At 35.0% G+C, this 16,816-nt stretch overlaps 1 protein-coding gene across 3 annotated transcripts in view; it reads right to left on the bottom strand.

Moving 5' to 3' along the window:
- Positions 1-16,816, bottom strand: part of grm5a (glutamate receptor, metabotropic 5a) — a 49,946-nt gene that overhangs the window by 7,977 nt on the left and 25,153 nt on the right. For all 3 annotated transcript variants that reach the window (XM_087269679.1, XM_087269681.1, NM_001328710.1), the window contains 4 exon segments: positions 10,691-10,926; positions 8,662-8,908; positions 8,305-8,473; positions 5,905-6,031 (listed from right to left, as the gene is read on the bottom strand). In XM_087269679.1, coding sequence (XP_087125805.1) covers positions 5,905-6,031; positions 8,305-8,473; positions 8,662-8,908; positions 10,691-10,926 — 779 coding nt within the window.

Raw genomic sequence — 16,816 nt, 5'->3', positions numbered from 1 at the left:
CTTCTTATTTGCTTTTCATTTGATGTTTGATCCCAACCACTTTCACGGGCAAATCTGTGATAAAAAAACGAAATGCTATTGGCTGTTGTTTTAAAAGGGGAGGAGCTACTTTATGTCCCACCCTCTCTTTATTTTTCAGTTGAGATTACATCACACGTCAAATAAAAAATGCACATTTCAAAACACTTCACAGGAGCCAGGGGAGTACTGTAACTACTTGAATGAATCATTCATATATGAGTGTACCGAATTGAATTTGTGTCACGTCATATTTAAATTTGAAGCTTCTATTAAGATTTTCCATCATATTTGTCTTCATATTTGATGAAGTCACTACACTAAATGTACAATCATTTTTTGTAATATAAGATGTTATTGTTTATAAGTTACTAGACCGTGAAGGTGCATACCGAACTTTTTCAGGTAAACAGGAGAAGTTTGAAAGTCATGTCTGAAGTAATGTTTTTGCTGTAAGCTGTTAGCAGAAAGTTGCTAGTAAAAGGCACACATGTTCAAAGGCACATAAAAAAACATTATTGGCATTCAAGGATAAAATACTCAAAACTCTTTTGTTTTTGTCATTTTAATAAAATAGCAATGTTAGAATGAAAGATACACACATTTAGTAAACGTCAGGGCACTATAGCTTTATGGATTTTGTTTTAACAAAGATACCAAATTACAAAAATTAAACGGTCAAAATTATTGCCTCAGTAGTTGCAAGGTGATTAAAACTTTATAATTTTTTCTTTTGTTAAACACAAAAAAATATTTTGAAGAATGTTGAAAAAAGCAGCCATTGACATCCATACACTGTAAAACCCAACAGTCAACTTTATCAAATGAAATGGGTGTTTAACTTATTGGGTTTCACAGTACTCAGTTGGTTTGAGTTCTCTTCATATTTTGGGTTTTACTGTGCTTAAATTGCTTCATCTACTCAAATGGATTAAGTTCAAAGTACTCATTAAGATCAGTTTTTGAACTTAAATGGTTAGTTGCAATCAGTTTCCTCAAATGGTTTGAGTTACCTTAACTTTTTGGGTTTTACAGTGTAGTAGGAACAATACTATGTGATAGTAATAGTAGTAACTAGTAATACAAATACTATGAAAGTCAATTTTTTCTTTTCAATATATCTTTCTTTGCGTTCAACAGAAAAGAAAAAAAATCCTGTTTTAACAGGTTTGGAACTAAAGTAAACTAACAGTTTAACTGGGCTTAAAGGAGCTTTTCCCTTTTGTTGTTTGATTAATGTCACATCAGTGTTTACAATATATTAGGTTGCTTTCACTGATCCTGATGAACTGGGGTGTGTTTCCCAAAGACAACATAACGCTATTATACGACAATCAAAGTATTTTTTGACCTTGCATGCATATCAGTATGTTGTTAGAGACCCTTAAAACCAAAATATGACCCTTTTTAATGTATAATAAGGGCTCTTTAAACCATTACAAGTTTGAATGTTGGAACATTATAAAGAAATAGGGCATAGGTGGATGACTGGGAACAGAACACAGCCAGGAACTATGCTTCTAACTACAGCTCTAGAGGTGTAATTGCAAGCATACATGTTTGCTACACAGTTTGCGAATGTTTGTTGAAAGGATGGTTTTGGGAATTGCCAAATTAACGAACTATGTTTGTAATGATAGAACCTTGCAACCTTAGTTGCCTAACAATGGTTTTTGGAAACGCAGATCAATAATAATGGCACACATCAGATTTCTAGCTCAACTCTTCACTTATTTTTATGCACAATTGTTTAAGACATAACTAACAGGACATATGTGGACATTTGTGGACATTTGTGGACATGAGAGCTAAGCTTTGTCAACTGTCCCCAGTGTTTATCCATCAGGCAGTCCTTACTCTCGAACCCTGCATTAATGTGACCGTCCCGGAACTTCAAATAAAATGTTTTCACTTCAGGGCTAGCAATTATAGTGCATGAAGATCTATGTGCAGTGCAAACATTATTTATCATAACTGAGCAAGTTGGTGTAGTGCCAGTGTCTTTGAATATTCAGGATCATTGATGTGTGGCATTAAAAATCGCACAGAGAACATCCTTCATTATGCAGATGACATGGTAAAACTCGTGGCTGAATTACCGTACAGCTTTATAAACAAAAAGAATTGGCAAAAACAAACAAAACCATTCGTTCAAACAAGCGGCATGCATTATGCATTAGAGACTGACACCAACAAGCACTGATATATTTAGCATGTGCGATTTGCATCAACAAACAGTGAATGGGGATGAAACTAAGTCTTGATTTGGATCAAAAAACAGCATTGATTTTTATAAGGGAACAAAACTTTGCAAGGCCCTCAAAACATCTTTCATATTTCCTATAATTATAAAACGGGTGAATGTTTAGTGTTTTAGAGCAATTCATTATCACATCGTAATCCCACAATATTTTTAGTTATTATTGTCAAAAACCTTTTGAAAAATATATTTAGCTTCACTATATCTCACAGACGTCTGGAACTGTGTAATGTTGATTGTCATGAAACATACTGTGCTCAAGATATTTGAGTACACCCCTCACAAATAGTTTCTTTAGGAAGTTTTACATTATTAAATGTGTCCATAAACATTAGAAAACTAAAGCCAAATCTAGAGCTAATCTAAGAAAGTAACTCATGATAATGGCTCAAAATTAGTACAACCAAATTGATATGTTAGGGAAAAATATTAAATAACATTTTTTAAAAGAGCAAAATTCGAGAGAAACAAAAAATTATACATTTATTTAGAAATGTCGTAATTTTATAACTTTTTTCCCATATTTCACAAGAATTAAAATTTAGAATCTTTTTATTTCTAAAAATGTCCAGTGACTAAAATATTTTTTTAATAAATACATTAGTTTAATAAATGTGCTTTGTTTAAATGCACCAAAATATATTACCTACACTAACCAGCCACTTTATAAGGGACACCTGGACAACTGCTTGTTAACGCAAATTTCTAATCAGCCAATCACATGGCAGCAACTCAATGCATTTAGGCATGCGGACATAATCAAGATGATCTGCTGCAGTTTAAACTGAGCATCAGAATGGGGAAGAAAATGGGATTTAAGTGACTTTGAATGTGGCATGGTTGTTGGTGCCAGACGTACTGGTCTGAGTATTTCAGAAACTGCTAATCTACTGGTATTTTCACGCACAACCATCTATAGGCTTTACAGAGAATGGTCCAAAAAAGAGAAAATATAAGTATAATGTAAATATAAGAAAATATAAGGCAACAGTAACTCAAATAACCACTCATTACAACCGAGGTATGCTGAAGCGCATCTCTGAATGCATAACACATCCAACCTTGAGGCGGATGGGCTACAGCAGCAGAAGACCGCACCGGCTGCCACTTCTTTTAGCTAAGATCAGGAAACTGAGGCTACAATTTGCACAGGCTCGATTTCTGCTGCGACAATTGAATGGTAGGGTCAGAATTTGGTGTCAGCATTATGAAAGCACGAATCCAACCTGCCTTGTATCAACGATTCAGGCCGGTGGTGGTGGTGTAATGGTGTGGGGGATATTTTCTTGGCACACTTTGGGCCCATAATACCAATTGAGCATCATGTCACAGCCTACCTGTGAGTATTGTTGCTGACCATGTCCATCCCTTTATGACCACAGTGTACCCATCTTCTGATGGCTACTTCCAGCACGATAACAAATGATGTCATAAAGCACGAATTATCTCAGACTGGTTTCTTGAACATGACAATGAGTTCACTGTATTCAGTTGGTCTCCACAGTCACCAGAACTCAATCCAATAAAGCACCTTTGGGATGCAGTGAAAAGGGAGATTCACATCATAAATGTGCAGCTGACAAATCTGCAGAAATTGCGTGATGCAATCATGTCAATATAGACCAAAATCTCTGAGAAATATTTACAGTACCTTGTTGATACTATGCCACAAAGGATTAAGGCAGTTCTAAAGGCAAAAGGGAGTCCGACCCAGTACTAGTAAGTGTACCTAATAAAGTGGCCATTTTATTTTAGTGCAATGGTTATATATATATATATATATATATATATATATATATATATATATATATATATATATATATATATATATATATAAACATACATTTTTGCAATGTTTTTAAATATGTTGCATATTGCACATATTTTACGTTTGTGAAATAATTTTTTTTTTCTTGTAATTTGTATTTACTGCCATATATTAGAATTCTAAAACAAAAAATGTTAAACTTTCATGCTCTATAATGTCTGACATGTGTTTTGGTGTGGTTCGTGCATAATTTTAAATTCCAAAGAATTATTAATATTTTATTTATAAATTAAAAAGTGTATTAATAAAACACTAACAGTTTAAACTGAAAATCACATCATTTAATTTTCACATTATCTAAAGCTACTGTTCAGCAAACAAGTTTAACTGAATAATATTAAGTTACTACTATTTTATAAAATAATGAATCTTCATGGGTACACTGTGGTCACAAAGGGATGGACATGGTCAGCAACAATACTCAGGTAGGCTGTGTACTAATGGGCCCAAAGTGTGCCAAGAAAATATCCCCCACACCATTACACCACCTCCTCCAGCCTGAACTGTTGATACAAGGCAGGATGGATCCATGCTTTCATGTTGTTGACGCCAAAATTCTGACCCCACCATCCAGTTGTCTCAACAAAAATCGAGACTCATCAGACCAGTCCACGTTTTTCCAGTCTTCTATTGTACAATTTTGGTGAGCCTGTGTGAATTTTAGTCTCAGTTTCCTGTTCTTAGCTGACTGGAGTGGCACCCGGTGTGGTCTTCTGCTGCTGTAGCTCATCTGCCTCAAGGTTCGATGTGTTGTACCTTCAGAGATGCTCTTCTGCATACCTCGATTGTAATAAGTGAATATTTGAGTTAATGTTGCATTTCTATCAGCTCAAACCAGTCTGGTCAATGTCCTTTGAATTCAGGCATCAACAAGGCATTTGCGCGCACAGACCTGACGCTCACTGGATGTTTTCTCTTTTTCGGACCATCTTCTGTAAACCCTAGAGATGGTTGTGCAGGAAAATCCCAGTAGATCAGCAGTTTCTGAAATACTCAGTCCAGTCAGTCTGGCACCAACAATCATGCCACGTTCAAAGTCAATTAAATCACCTTTCTTCCCCATTCTGATGCTCGGTTTGAAATCCAGCATATCGTCTTGACCCTGTCTACATGCCTAAATACATTGAGTTTCTGCCATGTGATTGTGATGAGTGTTATACATTAACAAGCAGTTGGACAGGTGTACCTAATAAAGTGGCCAGTGTAAATCATGTGCAGATTTTGAATGCATTTTGAAGGTTAATTATACAGGGAGACTACAGCTGCTTTTTTTATTTTTATTTTTTAGATTTATTTAGATTTCTCCTCTAGTTTCATGTTCATCACCTCTTTTAGTAAATCATTGTCTTTGTAGAGTGCATAAATACTGCAAACCCCGATATAAACTCCAACAACCAAGCAATTAAAAAATAATCGCAGGTACTCCAACTCAAAAGCACCTGCTACTAAATGTCAAAAATGGTCATTTGTGATGGTGCATGAACAGCAGAGCGGTCTCGGCTCTCAGTAATGCTCCACGCTGAGCGTCTGCTGCTTCAGGGCTCATGCTTGACAGCAATTCTGGAACATTTAGACGGGACCCCTGCCAAGTCCAAATCTCTGTTTTTGGCATTAAGTTGCCATGGTCCAGATTCTCAAATAACGCTCTAAGAGATAAATGGGTCTCCTATGTTCTTCCGTGACCCAGATACTTATATCACACGCTGTCGTCCAGAATGAGATGCTCGTGTGGCTGTTGTATGAGTTGGAGAATCGTGTGTAAAAGAATATTTTGCTCCGAAAGTGGATGTGGAATTACCTGTAAGGTCGTCTGTAGGCCAGGATCCAAGCTCACATGCTCGGCAGGTGTATTCGTCAAACACAAACTCGTTTTCTTTACATGGAGTGCAGGTCCAGCAGCAGCTCACCTCTCCTTTACGAATAACCTGAGGGGGTCAAGATAGAGAGGTCAGGTTATGTAAGTTATAGATTTCGCTCTCAAAGTGTTGTGGGTGGTTGCAATACACTGCTGTTCTGTGGCAACCATGTTTGGTTTGCGGTTACTAACATGAGATGACCATTAAATCTTTTAAGAAAGACCTGTTGTTAGCTCCGAAGTTGTGTTTGTTTATTTTTGATACTCTCATTTCTGACAGCATTAAACAATCTTATTTTATGTTATTTCTTATTTTTAAATATTTTTTATTATTTCTGTCTTTGCCATAATGACAGCACAATCTGTTACTAGTTATTTAACAAGACACTAGTATTAAAATAGACGAGTTAGGTTAATTAGGCAAGTCATTGGACAATGGAGACAACTGAACAATTTGTTCTGTAGTCAATGAAACATTCTTAAGGGGCTAATAATATTGATATCAATTTTTGTTAAAACTTCTTTATTTCTAGCCAAACTAAATTAAATAAGAAAGAAGAATAAAACAGAAGAAACAATATTAAATAAAATACCATGAAGATACTGTGAAATGTCCATGCTTGTTAAACATCACTTGGGAGATATTTGAAAAACAATAAATGTATTTATTTATGTCCAGTTGAAGGCAAAATAGGTATTCACTCGTTCACTTTCCTTTGACTTAGTTCCTGAGTCGTCACAGCAGAATAAACAGCATAATACTCTGGCATACGTTTTATGCAGCAGATGCCCTTCCAGCTGCAACCCAGTACTGGGAAACACCCATACACTCTCACATTCTCACACACACACTCATACACTACTGCATGTCTTTGGAAATAAGCCAAAAAATGTGGTAACCACTGAGCAACCATCCCATATATATATATATATATATATATATATATATATATATATATATATATATATATATATATATATATATATATATATATATATATATATATATAAACAATTTTGGGTAAGTTACTTTAAAAAGTAATATGTTATAAATTAACGACTATAGCTGGAAAGTTGTAATCTGATTACACTATTAAATACTACTAAATCAAAAGCAATCTGATTACTAATTTCTTTACTTTGAAGTTACTTTTAAAACATAAAATATACCCATAAAATACTAAATAAACTGTAGCTCTTTCAGTACTTTAACATTCACTGAAAAAACTTTACAATGGGTTGATTACAGCAGCTTGACATATTCAAAAGACTTAGAGTTCACCTAAAACTTAAAATCCTCTCATCATTCACTTGTTCCAAACCCATTTGTCTTTTTAACACAAAAGAAAACATTTGGGGAAAAAACTGGATATCTGTACCCATTGACTTTGATCTATAATGTGAAACGCACTGTAGTGTTTAGGTGTTCTGTGTTTGCCTGAGTTAATTAGTCTGCCTAAATGTCTATATTCAATACAAAGTATGAAGCTAATCGGTCAGTTCTTGTCACTTGACACGCGGTTTTCAACTGGGTTCGCCTGGCAGCTGCCAAGAAGATACCTTTACTCCCAATCCTGCACAAAAATCCTATTTAGCCTGTTTAGGCTGAGTTGGACCACCGGGTTAATGGGTGCCAGTTGTCTCCTTGGTGACGAGTATTTTTGTAGAATGCTTTCTATTCAAGTGCTTGAACAAGTTGCAGGTCAAGGTTAAAGCAGTCGAAAGGTCTCTAGAGACTGGACGTAGACTACATTTCACAGCAATATTTTTGTTTTGATGCTCAATGAAATCAAAGTAATGTCTGTGTTTTCACTTGAAGCAACCACTGTCATCAGCAACCTTTTCAGCTCACGCTCCTCAGCAATTTAAAAGCGCATGCTTATTAACTGTCGTTGTAGCTGAAAACGTTATTTAAAGGAAAGCATTTTTTCTTCTAAAAACTATAATTGTAAAGTAAGTAACGGAATTACACTGACTTTAGTAACTTTAATCAAATTACACAAATTTAAAATGCAGTTCGTTACATTACTGAGTTCCTTAGAAATGTAATCAGGATACAGTAACACATTACTGTGCAATGCATTACACCCAACTCTGCATATATACATAAATAGCTTTAACATCACAGGTATAATATATATGAAAACAGAAAACCATTTTAACCATTTTAAACTAATAAAATTATACAGTATATTATAGTAAATAAACATAGCCCAAGTGAGCATAAATACTTCTCCGAAAAAACCTTTTACCATTAATTGTGTAAGATAATTTGGCGTACCATAAACATCATACCTTTCAAATAATAAAAAGCACATATTCACAAAAGATGCCTTTTCTCACCTTTATCTGAGCTTTTTCGCAAGGATCGCTGCACACTGATCTGATGATGGCACTGCTGTTGGCCCAAATCTCCTCATCATCCATCTTCAGCCCTCTGTTGTCCCAGCTGCCCACGTGGATGTAGCTGTAGTCCTCTTCACTCATCTGTTTAAAGTTCATGATTTCATACCTGGAAAAACACATAGAAGCACCGTCACAAGCATCAAATAGTAAAATCATCCTTACAATCATCAAAGAAAAATGTTTTTGAAAATGACTTCACAATGACATAAACAACAGATAGTTTTGATTGTCTTTGTAAGGAGTTTAGAAGCACATTCTGGCTTGTGTGTGGAGCAGAATATGAAAGATTCGTACCTCCCCGGGGAGTCTCCGTTTTCATCAAACAGCACCACTTCGCCCGAGACGCCGCTGAAGTTTGTCCTCATGAGGAATTCTAAGAGTTTACCTCCATCAATTGGCCGCATGGCTTCACAAAGACCTGCATAGCCGGGACACAGGGACTTCTGCATGGCGTGGAGGCCGAAGGCCATTGAGTAGATGGCATTGATCACAAAGCCCATCTTTGTGTCCTGAGCGTACTGGTGTCGAAGAGACTCTTTCTCTGTGAGATGGTAAAATCAATCACACAAACATTATCAATGCAAGCCATTTAAAACAGTGACATTTTATATCTTTCTTTATTACATTTTCAAACTGAAAGATTCATTATAAGACGGACTGATGAATAAAGTGGCTGGTTGGATGATTAGATGAACTGATATAATGAAAGACTGAGGTACTGTTTGAATGAACAAACAAACAAGTGACTCTGAATGAAACGAAAAGCTAGTACATGGATGGATGGATGGATAAATGGTGAACAGTTAAAAAATAGATGACTTAGTGGTATTAAAGACTTAAGATTAAATGAATCAACTGATGAATGGATCGATGAAAAGTTGGACATAGATAAATTGATCAACTGAAAGATTGCTATGTAGTTGAATGAAGGAATGAATGAAACTAATATATGGATAGATGGAGGAAATGATGGATAAATGGCGAATAGTTGAATTAATAAGTGACTTGATGGCATTTAAGACATTCAGATCAAATTATTCAACTGATGGAAGAATTGATCAAAAGTTGAACTGATCGATAAATTGATGATCCGAAAACTGCCATATAGTTGAATGAGTGAAAGAATGAAATACTAATTTATGGATGGATAGATAGATGGATGGATGAATTGATGGATAAATGGTAAACAGTTGAATGAATAGGTGACTTGAGGGCATTAAACACAATCAGATCAATTGAATCAACTGATAAATGAATGGATAGAAAGTTAAACAGATGGATAAATTGATGAACTGAAAGATTGCCATATAGTTGAATGAAGGAATGAACGTGTACACACAAATGAACGAATGAACTAAAACACTAATATATGGATGGATGAATTGATGGATTAATGGTGAATAATTGAATGAATATGTGACTTGATGGAATTAAAGACATTCAGATGAATTCAATCAACTGATGAATGGATAGATGAAAAGTTGAACATACAGATAAATTGATTAAGTGACAATTGCCATATAGTTGAATGAACGAATGAACAGAAACACTAATGTATGGATTAATAGATGGGTGGATTGATGGATAAATGGTGAATAGTTCAATGAATAGATGAATTGATGGAATTAAAGAGATTAAGATAAGTTTAATCAACTGACAAATGGATGGATGGAACGTGGAACAGATAGATACATTGATGAACCAAAAGATTGCCATAGAGTTGAATGAATGGATAAATGAATGAGATGACAGAATGAAACTGGCATATGGAAGGACGGATAATTAAACAGAGATGGGATGACAGAATAAAACACTAAAATATTGATGGATGGACTGACAGAAGTAGGACAGATATATAGATGGTTGATGGAATGAAAGATTCCCATATAGTTGATTGGATATATTGACTGATTAATGGATGATATGAATGAATGAAAGGGGAAATTATTAAATTATGAATGGATGGCTGGAGGTTTGGATGGATTGATGGATGGATGATGTATAGTTGTATGTATAAATAAAAATGACTAAGAAAAGGCTTAAATAGAGGAATCAATGTATGACTGGATGGATAAATGGATAACGAATAGTTAAACAAATATAAATGGGAAGAAGACAAGGAAGACAAGAAATACATTCCCAAGTAATAGTAAAAATATAGACATACTGTTTATATGGATAGATAAATGAACAACTGAAAAAATGAATGGATGGATTGACGTCAGGCAGATGACTGGATGATTGAACACAAAGATAAATGATAAGACAGACGTACAGATAAAATGTCCTATTCTGTCATGGTCAGAGATGCTCTTCCACTCACTGGTGCAGGTCTTGTTGTATTTAACACTCTCCTGCGGATGACCCTTCAGCCGGCACTGGAAGCGGTGCTGCCAGAACTCCGGGAACCAGGGGTTGCGCATGTTTGTGTCTGGCTGCAGGTTCAGGTAGTAATCATCAAACCACGTGACATAAGCAGACTGCAGTTTGATAGTGATTCCCCCTGCTGCCTCCCTCTGGAAGCCATCAGTGACATCATAGCGGTCGGCCCAACCATCACTGCAAAGTGTGTAAAAGTTGAGTGAGTAACCACCATGGCTTTTTTTTATAGAACAAACACTCTTGGGAGGCAGTCAGGGAGCCTCCCAGTCCAAACTGACCCACATAGCAGTCGAAGCCCAGTAGTTGTGACCAGGTTACACTATGAATTAGGTCTTTAGGACACCACCAGCCACTATTTCAAACTGACAGTGGTGTTACAGACTTTGGCGGGTGTATAAAATGGGCTAGGATATTGTGCTTGTCCTCGTGTCTTCCAGAAGTAGAGGAAAGCACGTTGGCTGAATGGCTTTTATAGTGTAACTGCTTTTGTGGTAAAATTATACTTTTACAATGTACTGTAGATTGTACATTGTAAAATAAATACACATCATCAAATACACTGTAAGAAATAAATGAGGGCGACGTAAAAAATCTCAATGAAGATTCAGCATAGCAGTCTCAAAATACACGGCAGTACCCTGGTTTCATCGGAGTCAGAGTAAACCCCGAACATTCTTAAACTCAAACCTTTTATACGGTTTTAGATGTTTCAGAAGATGAAGTTGCTCCTTGGCTGTTGCCACATCTGTTCTCTCCATCTCTCGTTAATGCAGTTTCAACATTATTGATGAGATTGTTCTCTGTGCCACACACAGTACCACCCACATTCTACAATTATAACCATTTGCTCCAGATGTAGTCACCTCAAACAATGCAGAGACAACAAACAGGTGACTTCTCCTTTCTATCATAATTCAGCCCTTTTGGAAATAAGCATCAACACACCATTTAATGTGGAAGTTGGGTCGATGCAGACTTCCTTTCGGTAACACTTTATAATAACTACACACTATAAATCTTTTATTAAGCATTAGTGAATTTATTATCTGTTAAGTATTAACTCTACATTAATAAACTTTAGTAAGCAGTTTATAACTGCAGCTACAAATGCTATATTCTTGACTTATAAGCACGTATATAATGTGGTTAATAATTGTATTTTTATTCTCTGTTAATGATTTATTTTTCATTACTAAATTAAGTATCAAATTATTTACAAACTGTTTGTATTTAAGAGTAGTTGTGGTTTTTCGGGATCATTCAGAATGAGTTAGTAAATGATTAATAAACTATTGAAATCAACATTTATATGTCTTATTATTCTGGCATATACTAATAGTTAACTAATATGTTAGTAAATGCTTTATTAACTCGACTTCATGCCGTTTTGTGACCTAATCTAAAGTGAGCACTGTTTATGCTTTATAAATGCCTTATAAATGACTATCAAAGGCTCACTATCAAATTAACGATAATCTGTGCAATCTTTCTAAAACGTAAAATTACTGTAAAGTTTAAACATTGCAAAATAACAGTTTTGACATCCAATATGGATAAAATATGACATCCAACTGGATAAAACAACAACAATATAATAATTTAACATTATAATAAGATGTAATGTATAAACTCTACAGTGATTCTATTTTAGATAAGATTGCAAAGATTTATTTTTCATTTGAAGTACAGTTTCATTTGTGTATCTTTAAATGTAGAAAAAATTAATAATGTCTTTTTTTCCTGTTTAGAATATAACTGAGCCTTTATTTGTAATTTATAAGGGATTTATAAAGCATGAGTAGTCCTCACTTTAGATTAGGTCACAAAACTGCATGAAGTTGAGTTAATAAAGCATTTATTAACATATATAGTAACCATTAATATGTGCCTGGATAAAAAGACATATACATGTTGATTTCAATAGTTTATTAATCATTTACTAACTCATTCTGAATGATCCTAAAACCCCTCAACTATTGTTAAATACAAACAGTTTGTAAATAATTCGATACTTAATTTAGTAATGAAAAATAAATCATTAACAAAGTATGAAAATACAATCATCAAACACATTATATAAGTGCTTATAAGTCAAGAATAGAGCATTTGTAGCTGAAGTTATAAACTGCTTACTAACACTTATTAATTTAGAGTTAATGCTTATCAGATAATTAGTTCACTATTTGCTAATGCTTAATAAATGATTTATAGTGTGTAGTTATTATAAAGTGTTACCGCAGGTGAACTATGTTTATATATAATACGTTTATAAATCTGTTAAAAGCTATTAGTTAATAGTTAATTAGTTAAAGTTATTGGTAACTAATAACCTTAAATATTCCTTAATTTGTATTGCAATAATGTGCACCTTTTGTGAAGCTACTTTGACACATTAATTATTGTAAAAAGTGCTATACAAATAAACTTGAATTGAATGAAATTGCGCTTAACATAGAGAGTGTTAGAATGTTGGTGTAGGTCTAATTAAATTAAAACTGATTCAGTTCAGATTAACACAAATGTGACCCTGGATGACGAAACCAGTCATACAGGTAAACTTTTGGAAAATGAGAATTATATTTAATCTGAAAAAGCGGAATAAATATGCTTTGTATGATATCATATTATGTAGGATAGAACAGTAATTGGTCGAGAGTTAATTAAACTGTTTTAAAAAGTCTGTAATCTAAGGGTTCTAAATATTGAGAAAATAACCAATGAAACTGTCCAGATTATATGTTAACAATGCATATTACTAATTATTTTTTTTAAAAGATTTGCTTAAGGAAATTTCCAAAATATCTTAAATAAAAGATGAGCTTTACTTAATATTCTAATGATATTCTAATAATGATATTCTAATATTCTGATAGCATAAAATAAAAACCCATACGTTAGATTCATACAATGTATTTATGGCTATTTCCACAAATAAACCCATGGAATAAAAGACTAGTTTTGTGATCCAGAGTCACAAATGTCAAGTTCAGTTCAGTTAAATGTCACTATTGAAGCACAATCCACTAAAAAGCAGCTCACAAAGTCACATGCTGTCTGCCTACTGCCTACATGTGGACTTTAGAAACATTAGAAAGCTTTTGCACCAGGTTATAAAAACCTCGGTTGTAAGTGAGTTATAAATCAGTTATAACTCAGTTATATGAACCAGGCACTTGGGTGATCCACATAGAGCCATTTTCCTGGTTGCACTCGCACAGGCAGCAAGAACTCTGAAGTGAGACAAAATGGCCAACACTGGCTGTAAAACTATATGGTTTGTCAGAGCAAAAGAAAAAAGGAATACATATCTTTGCAGGGCTACATATCATTTAAGGAATAGTTCACCAAAAAATTACAATTCTGCCATCATTTACACACTACTGACTTTTGTAAATACATACATACATAAATACATGTAGTATTTGTTTTTCCTATGGATGTCAATGGTTCAACCCAGGCTCCTTTTGAAAATGCACCTCTATATATATTTCTGGAGAGCACCAAATACATCCCAGGAGATAATTTTATTTTGCAGTTTTTGTTTTCGAGAATCTACAAGAGGCCGCTGTGTATGCTTTTTGAGATCTCAAATTTCTCTCTCAAGTGCCATTCGCGCCTGCTGTCGCACAGCTGTCGACTGACTGTTTGACAGATTGAATGTCTGACTGTCCGATCAACTGACCCAACCTCCTTCTTCCCTAAACCCAACCAATAATATTTTAAAAAGCACAGATAGACCCGTCCACCCACTTTTCTAAACCCAACCAACAAATTTAAAAAGCAATTCAGAAAAAAAGCCCTCATCTGATTTTTACCACATTCGCGCTCTGTTATTTACTTGTTTATTTTATTTTTTGGCTTCTGTTTTTGTCTTACCTGTTTTCTGGAACTGTTTTTCACCGGACTTGAACACCGTCATCATGGTCATCTCCTCTCTGCGTCTCAAGCCCACTAACATACATGGCGAGCTAACTGGACAAACTGGTAAAAGCCAGAAGTCGTCCATACAGAAGTAAGCGGTCAGCTGATAAGCATGAAAAGGAATGGCATCATACCGCCCCATAGCGTTCATATAAAAAATGAAATGTAGCCATAAGTACTTCTGGCTACATAATCGACATAATTCTGCAGAAATGTATCTAGGGCTATGCTTTCAGAATGAGCCTATGTTTCAGGTTTTCAACAATCTTTAATATACCTAATATATCTTCGTTTGTGTTTAACAGAACAACAACAACAACAAAAATTCAACTGGTTTGGAACAAGACAGAGGTGAGTAAATGATGACAGAACTTTTTATTTTAAAACTGAGAAAAAAAAAAAAAACATGATGCCAAAAAACAAAAGTGTAAGGTAAAACATTTACATCTACATTTTACCATACCGTGGCGTTATTTTCTGATGCATGTGTTTGGTCAATCAGTAGTTCTTATAACTACCTGATGCGAAAGCTCTTAATATATTACATCATTGATAGCACCTATTGATTTAGCTTTCACCTTACTCTAATGTAGGAGCTATTTTAGTTCCACCAACATAAGTTTCTTTAACTAAAATCATTCCTAGTTCCTGTGGTACAAATACATTAATATGTAGGAATTTACACCAACAGTTCTAAGAACTATGAAAAAGTTTATCTGCCGAAAAGGCTACTAAACTTGTACCAAAACACTCATTCATTCATGTTCTTTTCGATTTGGTTCCACTATTAACCTTAGGTCACCACAGGGGAGAACATGCAAACCCCACACAGAAATGCCAACTGACCCAGCCGAGGCTTGAACCAGTGACCTTCTTGCTGTGAGGCGATCATTCTACCCACTGCATGACCGTGACTCCACGTACTAAAACATTTTTTTTTTAAATAATAGTTGCCATGTAAATCCCCTCATTCACTTGCTTTTCTGATTGATTGCAAGCTGCCTAACGTTTGCCCAAGGCATATTATTTTTCATTCAGTAGTTCTCAAGTGTCACATTGAGTGGTTTTGCTAAAGGGATGTGAAGCATGATAAAGCAAGATGGAAAGTTCTGTGAATGTTCAGGGAAATCTGAACACACAACATATATGAACACATGTTAAAACCAGGTGGAAATGGTTATGAGACTGAGTTGACCACTAAAATACTACGTCTGAGAATCTGAAAAACTAGATGACAAGAAATGTCATTGTCTCCTTCCTCCTCTTTATAAACACAAACAAATAACTATACTTTCCAGTGTCCTTTTCATCAATATGTTCTTGAACACTTCCTAAACTCATAATGCTAAATGTTACACAACTCGGCAGTGTGTGGGAGGCTTCATTTTTGTTCTCATGGTAGGTAAGGAGAGGCTTTCATAACTTGTCCTTGGAGGCAAACGCAACGGGAGGGAAAGCATAGAGGAGCATGTTAGCAGCAGCTTGAATCATCTGATGGAAAAGAGCTGAACAGCTCAGTAAACCCACACACTGACCCCAGCGGTCAGCCTCCCTCTGCCCACTGCTACTGCAGGAAAACTTACAAAGACAACAAAAACGCCAAAGCAACAGCGCTGCAACGCTTACAGAGACGTCTGACTGCATTCATACTGTACTGTTATATTGCAGTGATTTGTATTTTGGTAAACGAGAGTCAAAGGTGTCTGGATTACATTACATTTAAAAAGTGTAACGAAGGTCCAGGAAACAGGCGAGAAGCGGATTCATGTGCAGTAAAATCACAATTTATTAAACATGACGTAAAACCAGACACACTGACCACGTTTACCAAATGACAATCAGAAACAAAGGAGCTTAAATACACAAAGATTGATAGGGAACAGGTAAGAAAGTGGTGGAGATAAATAACGAAACATGTCACATTAAACATTGACATAATTCTAACATTTTTGCTCTGTACACCAACACAATGGATTTGAAATGAAACTAACAAGATGTGCTTTAATTGCAGACTGTCAGCTTTATTTTGAGGGTATTTACATCCAAATCAGGTGAATAGTGAGGGAATTATAGGCAAATAGCACACTTGAAATGAACTCTGGACCCTTTATCTGCTCATTGTATTTGGGATAATGAGTCGATAACA

This window comes from Danio rerio, chromosome 10, assembly GCF_052040795.2.
Source record: "Danio rerio strain M-AB ecotype USA chromosome 10, GRCz13ab, whole genome shotgun sequence".
Lineage (NCBI taxonomy): Eukaryota > Metazoa > Chordata > Actinopteri > Cypriniformes > Danionidae > Danio > Danio rerio.
This window is presented reverse-complemented; position numbering and strand designations above follow the sequence as displayed.